The 8,117-nt window shown below is 44.2% G+C and overlaps 1 protein-coding gene across 1 annotated transcript; it reads right to left on the bottom strand.

Annotated features, from left to right (window-relative positions):
* Positions 1–4,318: 4,318 nt before the first annotated feature.
* On the bottom strand, positions 4,319–8,117 carry LOC129600765 (uncharacterized). Its single transcript, XM_055499344.1, has 5 exons — positions 7,820–8,117; positions 7,588–7,749; positions 6,298–6,790; positions 5,331–5,654; positions 4,319–4,719 (listed from the first exon to the last, which is right to left on the bottom strand). Exons 1-5 carry the CDS (start codon positions 7,850–7,852, stop codon positions 4,571–4,573), a joined length of 1,161 nt encoding a protein of 386 aa, XP_055355319.1. The 5' UTR covers positions 7,853–8,117; the 3' UTR covers positions 4,319–4,570.

Here is an 8,117-nt window from a genome sequence, read left to right as displayed (position 1 = left end):
AATGATTCGCGATTAATTAGCTGTTGTTACGACTGGGAGAACGTTGAACTAAACATTTGCCTTACAGCCACTGTGCGCGCTGCAGTCCGCTGATCCGCGTCCGTCCTCGCATTTTCGCGGGAAGATATGGTGCGTGGACGGGCTGAAAGATGTGCAACTGGAGAAACTGTCGCGCATTATCCGCCATTTCCTCGTCAAATTACAGAACTGGGCGACACGGAATGAAATGTGTCGTTTGTGAGGGCGCGCAGAATTGTAATTGTCGTAAATCGGAATCGCTATTGGTTAATGTTCTAAGTATATGGGACGCTTTTTCACGAATGTAGTGTTATTCTGCAATGAGGTACGATTCGTTTACTCCTTCACTTTTAATTATTTGGTTTTCTTGCGGCCTACTTTACCGAATTGCTGTTTTGATTCGGAGCCTCTTGATACAGATTCTGCAGCGGTTTTTGTATTACATTTTTCTGTAATTCACTAAGTTTTTATCAATGAATTATTCATACACGTTTTACAATTCCGCAAAACTTCGTGTGCAAGGAAACGAAATAAACAACACATTATTTCTACACTTCGCCTAATCACACACCGATGCATGACGCTGTGTCATAATAAAGTTACACTTAGTCTCTGCTTCAGGGTCGGGTTTGACTGTTTTTTTTGTGTCCTCGAAAAAAGCATCGTCCTCAGTGCAAACATATGATCCCGAACATTGGCCTTTATTACGCAATAAGTCAATGCAATAGTTGCAGCTATTTCAATGCGTGGCGGGTGTTTTTTTATGCCGGCTTGGATGTTGTGCGTGTGTTCCCAGCGTTGTCTAGCGTGTGATCGACGATGTGTTAACCAGAACTGAACCCCGGAACATTATGTGGCGAGAAGTTGGTGAATTCGAAATCGTGTCATGAGCTTGCATGATATAAAGGCGGAATTTACGTTAGGTTGCAGGAATCTACACCTTTTTTCTGAAAAAGAAAACAACAAAACACTGCCGTTCTTTTGCTGTTGTTTTATTAGGCCCGCGCTCAAGCTCGGACTTGGACTCGGACTCGGACTACTAAAACTTGGACTTGGACTTCACTTGGACTCTAAAACTTGGACTCTAAAACTCGGACTTCACTTGGACTTGGACTCGGACTTCACTTAAAATTGGACTTGGACTTTACTTGGACTCTAAAACTTGGACTTTATGACTGAGACTTAGATTTAGGCATTTCTTAGGTTTCTTAGGTTTCTTAGGTTTCTTAGGTTTCTTAGGTTTCTTAGGTTTCTGAGGTTTCTCACGTTTCTTAGGTTTCTTAGGGTTCTTAGGTTCTTTGATTCCTTTGGTTTCTTAGGTTTCTTAGGTTTCTGATGTTTCACAGGTTTCTTAGGGTTCTTAGTTTCTTTGATTTCTTTGGTTTCTTAAGTTTCTTTAGTCTTAGGTTTCTGAGGTTTCTAAAATTTCTTAGGTTATTTGGGTATTCTTTGGTATTCTGCTAAACCTAAGAAACCTAAGAAGGCTAAGTAGCCAAAGAAACCTAAGAAACCTGAGAAAACATGAAGAAGCGTAAGAAGACATAAGAAACATAAGAAGCGCCTAAATCCAAGTCAAAGTCATAAAGTCCAAGTTTTAGAGTCCAAGGAAAGTCCAAGTCCAAATTTTAAACGAAGTCCAAGTCCAAGTAAAGTCCGAGTTTTAGAGTCCAAGTGAAGTCCAAGTCTAAGTTTTAGTAGTCCAAGTCCGAGTCCGAGCTTGGGCGCGGGCCGTTTTATTAGGCTGCTCAGTAGTGGTCGAACAGCCAACAGTAGCTTACGACCAAGGAAGAAGCACGTAACGCCTATGCGGTCCGTGCCTCCAGGGTAGGTAACTGCTGTCCGTTTTCGCGCGCGTATCATGTAAAGCTTCGGGAAGCCCGTTCATCCCCAGGCATCCGGAACGCTAACTGGCGGATGCCCATCGGGGCAAGAACGGATGAACTGCATCCTCGGAACCTACAAAAAATGATAAGTAAAATCCGCGGTGAAATGCCGCAAAGGGAGAAAAAAGGGTGGTACGTACCAATTAACTCATTTTGTGGTATTTTATCACAATGGTCAGGCTAGAAGCGTAGACGAGCCCTCCAATTATTCTCGGAACCATCCATGTCGTCATAGACCAGGATGGCTGCGAAGATAATTGGAGCCATTGTCCCTTCTTAAGTGCGATTGCGGTAAGTGCGGTTGTGCGAAGAAAAAGAGAAGAGCGTTGTGCGTTGTAGAGAAGAGCGTTATAATTCACATTTTGTACAGTAAACCATAAAAAGGTTTATATAGTGCTGTACAGCACCATATAATTATCCAATTAATTTTTTCCGCGACGAGCGATGATTACGACAACAAAGTCGTAATCATCAGCACTGGTTGGTTGCGAAACATAGTCGTTGCTTACTTCTTGATATAGCAGCATGTTTTGACTGGGGGTCCAGGGCCCTACAAGGTACCGCCACCAACGGAGGCCGCAAGAGAGCTCCAAGGCAAAATATTATTTCCTGTGTGTGGAAATAATTTTCCGGTCAGTCAATGGTGCTGATCCAGAATCTGCAATCGGAAAAATTATTGAAATCGAGTGGCCAGATAATTTTTCTCATGGCTGATTCCGAATCGGCGCATTTGATTTGGCTGGAATTTGGTGTTAAAATGCGGAATAAAATATTTTCTCTTGGTACGCTATTGCGACCGCCCATGACGGCGGTACGTTGCATGGCCCTGGACCCCCCAGGAGTAACATTTTATTTTTCAAGGAGATAGTTGTTTTTATCAAAAAAATTCGCTGATTCCGAATCAGCATTCTATTTTTTTTAATGGGCGTAGGGCCGTGCTCTAAACAAGCCCCGGCGCCGGTCCCGGCAGTCACCCCCGTGTTACGGGTTTTTGCCGAAAGTCATTATTACGATGCAGTTATTTTGATTTCTGTTAATTCCACACAACTTTCGCTGATAACTTAAACGAACGTGCCAACAAACGGCATGAAGAAAGAATTGCAGTATTATGTGACTGAGTTTCGTTGACTGCTGATGTCAGCCAGCTGGTCGAAACATTTGCCAATTAGTTTATATATTTCGCTCTTTATACTTAACTATTGCACAGCTGCGTACTACTTGTAGTAGTGAGTCGGCGGTATCCGCCGTAAACCGTTAAACGGGCACCGCTTTTTAATCAAAAGTACAGAGTTAGATAGATCGTGTGTCTAACGAATTTCTGTCTGCTCCCTTGATTAAATGCGTTTTACGGCGCCCGGTTGCTTCCCCAGGCGGACATCGCCGACTCACTAGTAAATACGTTGCTTAAGGAACGGAAATTAAGAGACTTATGTGTACTTTTCAGTTTGCAGAAGCAACTAATTTTTCATTTTCCAGAGCAGCATTTGCAAATAAATGGTTGTATTTTGCGGCATTTTATCGTATTTCAAAGTAAAGGAAATTTTAATCTACATAGTAACACAGACACAGAAAACGACTGCAGCAAAACGAGACGTTAATGCAAAATTACAAAATATTAATTAAGCGTCTACAAATCCAGCTTGTACATGCAATCCACGGAGTTTGTCAGGGCAACATCACAATTTTAAAATAAAAAGATACAGTAACAAGAAACCTTCCAATCATAATTATGCGATCACAAGTGTCAAATAACGGCTAAATTGCGCAGGCTCTTCATCTGTGCCAAGATATTCCAGCTCCAGTGCGCATGCTGGTGTTTTAGGAGCTCCATCGCTTCATTACAGTGTGCATGCGTTGGCCGCGTCCAATGCGATACATAAAATACGAGTACCCTAGATGTGCTATTTGCAGATTCGTTAAAGAAATTCGGTGGCTTCAGTTTCAGGAATCAGTAATGTACAATAAGGTCATGAATGCTTCCAACAATACGTACTCGTATTGCAAGTTCAAGAACAATGCTGCAGGGCTAGAAGAACGGAGATTTGATCATTGATCAGTTAATATCTTGAACACACCTCCGGATCATAAACACTCAATAATGTCATCCTAAAACTGATAATTCAGTGATTTAATGCGACGAGTATTTGAATATGCTCTGTTGCACGATATACAAGTACAGTAGTACTTGTATATCGTGCAACAGAGCATATTCAAATACTCGTCGCATTAAATCACTGAATTATCAGTTTTAGGATGACATTATTGAGTGTTTTAAATTTTTTTGAGTGTTTAGTGTAGTGAATTTTTTTAGTGTTTACTCTAGTGTTTGCTAATATTCAAAAATGTGACTGTATTTCATGTAGAAATATAAGTAAGTGTCACAGAAAAGCTGCAGGAGCTTGAAATACATAATTATTATTATCATTCGCGCGAATTCGGCTAAGTTGCAAGTCGTTGCGCAGAAACGTTGAAATTCTCTTGCGGAGTTGCGGTCATCGGATTCTGAATTTATTCCTCTGCTTTTGGAAATGAATAACATGTGGCGCTCCTGCTTTCAGTGAAATTCGTTATGTAATTCCTTTACAGGAATGTTTCACGCAAGTCCAAATGAAAATTTCTGCCGACAACGCGGGCATTGTGCGCTAACCGAGACACCCAAGACTTGCTTCTTATAATATCACACTCAGTCTGAACAACTTCGTGCGCAAGTTGGACGCGCGCATTACCGAACAAACCAACAGTCCAACAACGGTTCTTCCAGATGTTTCCATGATACCCGGTCGACCACAAGATGCACCACCCTGGTTGCGCGGCGTTCCTGCAAAAATGTGGTATTTAAGGGTTGGCTGGGTTGCCAGCTTTTAAAGACTACGAGGAGGGAACAAGCATCTTTGGTAGCGCGTTCGAATAGTCCAGACACTTTGAACACTCGTGTGGCTGCAGATCTGGCTTGACAGTCAACCGCAGAGGGCTGGCAATCCACGTTTAACTTGGCCACGGTTGACGGTGAGGTGCACGCAGATGGGCAACATTCCACGGGTGGCTGTTAAGTGAATCATGCTGTCGCACACTTGACGCACAGTGTTCAAGGTGTCTTGACTATTCGAACGCGCTACCGAAGACGCTTATTCCCTCCTCGTATGGAAACTAATCTATCCGCTAAACGTACGTATATGCGAGTGCGAGTAACTAGCGACTTTTATTTTGCAAAACAGTTTTTCCTTTGCTTTTTCTGTAGCTAGATGATCTGGGTGCACTGCTAGCAGTGCGCTATTCTAAAAAAGCTCTGGATGCGCATTACATATTCGGCTGGTGAGATGTGACTAAAATACAGTGATCTAACAACTGTGCGAAAAAGATGGGTTGTTTGCTTAAACTAGGTCGAACGTTTTGGACTGCTTTGGCAAATCGCATTCGCTGAACACTTACGTTTGACCGTGTCGTTCCCGCCGGCGTCATCAGGCCAGGGCCCACCACCATCGTCCGTGTCCGCATCCGCTGTCATCGCTGGCGCGACCGTCCCGTCACTCCCCCCGTGCCATGGCCCGCCGCGGAACCCCGGGTCCGGCGGAAATTGGTCGGCCTCCACCAGATCTATCTGGTTGACCGTCACGACGCCGTTGCACTGATCGGACGCACACAGACAGATGCGATCCCGGCTGCTGACCTGCCGGCACCAAAGGCGGTTGGTGGACGGCTGGGCTGGTAACTGAACGCCGGGTTTACCGCACGACCTTCCTACCCATGCCGGATCTGCGACAAGAAAAGCGCCCATATGTCATTAGAATGTGCTTCAAACCTCTTTCTTAATTTCCGTTCTGCCACATTCAACTGCTTAGCAGGCTCGACCAGTACAGCTGGACAGACTCAACAGTACTACAAAGTGTCTGCGCATACAAAAATATAGACGACCTTTGAGTTTAGAAACTTTTTGTATGACTCTTAATAACGTTGCAAAAAGTTTCGAAAATTCAGAGCATGATTGGATTTTCTACAGAAATTAAAATACAGTATGTCGCTGAGTGGAGTAAAGCGGAACAGGATTATAACGAAACATTAATTCTGCAGCGGCGGCATCTGTGTGTGCGTAAAAAACAATATCTGTGTGTGCGTAGGTGACATATATTACCGAATGTTAGCAATGAAGCAAATGATATAATAGTAATAATACTATATTACAACTTTATTTGGGTCCAGATGACTTACTAATGAGCATGTACAGTAAGAACTTTTACGGTCACATTGAGTAATTTTCTGGCAACGAACATTCACCCTAGCAAAAGGCCACAAAAGGCTGCTGTTGGCCAACCAATCGCCATCCCTCAAAAGGCTAAACTGGCCAATCGCCAGCCGGGCAGTAATATATTTTAAGTAACACCCTGTGGCGCGCACTTACTTAATATAATCGCCACACCCGAATCCATCGGCCGAGCGGCGACAAACTCCTCGGTCAGCTTCTTCCCGCCGTTCAGCCCCAGGATGAAGCGTTCTGCCCGCTTTTCTTTCGTACCCGGCGGCATCTGGGCGGTCTCGAAGCCGAGCACCTGCTGCAGCAGCGTGGAATTGGTGAAGGTGAAGGCGACGCGCGGATTGGCCACGGTCAGCACGATCCGCCGGTCCGTCGCGGATTTCAGCCGCATGGTGAAGCTCTTCCCGGCCGGCAACGTGCTGGTGGTATCGGTCTGCAGGCCTTTGGGGTTAATATTCAGCTCGGCTGGGAGCGAAGGAGAACGCTTTTCGATCTCTTCAAAGAGGGATGGATTGTTGATGCTGTCTCCGCTGAGCGTGATGGAGTGCATGGTCTCCTCGGTGATGTAGACATAGGACTTGTCCACTCTCTCCACCGGAGCGATGTCTTCGATTATGGGTATGTTGATTTGGTGTTTGGTCTGCAAACACGAAACCTTGAACGTAACCCTGTGACTATTGGCCACATCCTATCCTAAAGCGTATGCGCTTTTCTGCTCCTGGACGCTTTCTATTCAATACCAGCATTGAAGCGTGATTCTGGAACGATTTGTTAGCTCCGACGCTGCGACATTTCGCTGTGGGGCATAATACTTGAAACATTTTATCTTTGCGACATTTTGACGCAAGACGTTTGGGCGCCGGCAGTTCACCGCATATGAAGACGATAGTGTTTACATGTTTTCCAAGTTTTCTTCTTCTGTTGTCTTATGCTTTCTTATTTTTTCGTGTGTTCCTTAAGTTGTCTGTTCGTTTATGTTGTTCGTTGTCTTATGTTCGTTTATGTTTTCGTAGGTTTTCGTGTTCGTCTTAAGTTTCTTAACTTAGAATTTCTTAGGTTTTCTTTGAGGTCTGATTTTTTTAGGTTTCTTGGTTTTCTTTCGTTTTCGGGACTTCTTTAAAGAAAGTAGTGTAATATTAATTTTATTGATATATGACATGTTTTTGCCTCAATACGGTTTCGCGACGAATTGTCTCGTTGTCAAAACGGCCTCGTCACGAAATGTCTCGCGGCATGATGTCCTGACGACTAAATGTCCCGCGACAAAATGTCGCGCGGCGAGAAGGCATTCCTGCGAAATGTCTGCAACCAAATGCCCTGCGACTAATTCTCCTCTGCGAAATATCGCTTTGCACACATTTTTGACGTTTTCTGCTTACGAACAGATTCTGACTTCACAGTGTTTCGAGGGAACATCTTCAAGTGAAGATCGCTTACACTATCCAAGTTTCCACGGCTTAGGAAATCAAGCCGACAGTAATGCGTATCGGGTGCGCACTGTGTGACGCGGTCGGTACGGTTGATGTGGCAGTCCCGGTGCAAGGTGCTGGAGTCACATTCGTAGCAGCTCTTAACGATGGCCCACGCTGCCGGAGGAAGCTATCAATAAACACCACGAATATAGATTTTCAGAGCGACATCCGACAAAATCCGAAGCGTTGCAACTCACGAATAAGGGAAGGGGAAATAGCCAAAGTAGCATCGGCTGCTGGCGCTATTACAGGATCAAGACAAATACTACAAACCCAGCAAGTATGACAGGCTGGTCATTGGTCAGGTGATGGCGCAAATGCAGTCCTAAGAATCAATTCGAGTATAGTATTCTACTGCAAAACATTCGGTAATACATTATAGGTTAAATTTACCACAGGAGACCATAATTTTAATATTACTGACTATTTACTAACGAAAACGATATTGACCGTATTACGACAGATCAGCTATCTGAGGGTGAGCTGAAACAGTGG

This window comes from Paramacrobiotus metropolitanus, unplaced genomic scaffold, assembly GCF_019649055.1.
Source record: "Paramacrobiotus metropolitanus isolate TYO unplaced genomic scaffold, Prichtersi_v1.0 Parri_scaffold0000195, whole genome shotgun sequence".
In the NCBI taxonomy this organism is placed as follows: domain Eukaryota; kingdom Metazoa; phylum Tardigrada; class Eutardigrada; order Parachela; family Macrobiotidae; genus Paramacrobiotus; species Paramacrobiotus metropolitanus.
This window is presented reverse-complemented; position numbering and strand designations above follow the sequence as displayed.

Coding starts and splice junctions, on each gene's coding strand:
- LOC129600765 (XM_055499344.1), bottom strand. CDS start 7,852: ATGCTACTTTGGCTATTTCCCCTTCCCTTATTC. Junction 7,750..7,819: donor TATTTCCCCTTCCCTTATTC/GTGAGTTGCAAC, acceptor GTTTATTGATAG/CTTCCTCCGGCAGCGTGGGC. Junction 5,655..6,297: donor GGGTGTGGCGATTATATTAA/GTAAGTGCGCGC, acceptor TTCTTGTCGCAG/ATCCGGCATGGGTAGGAAGG.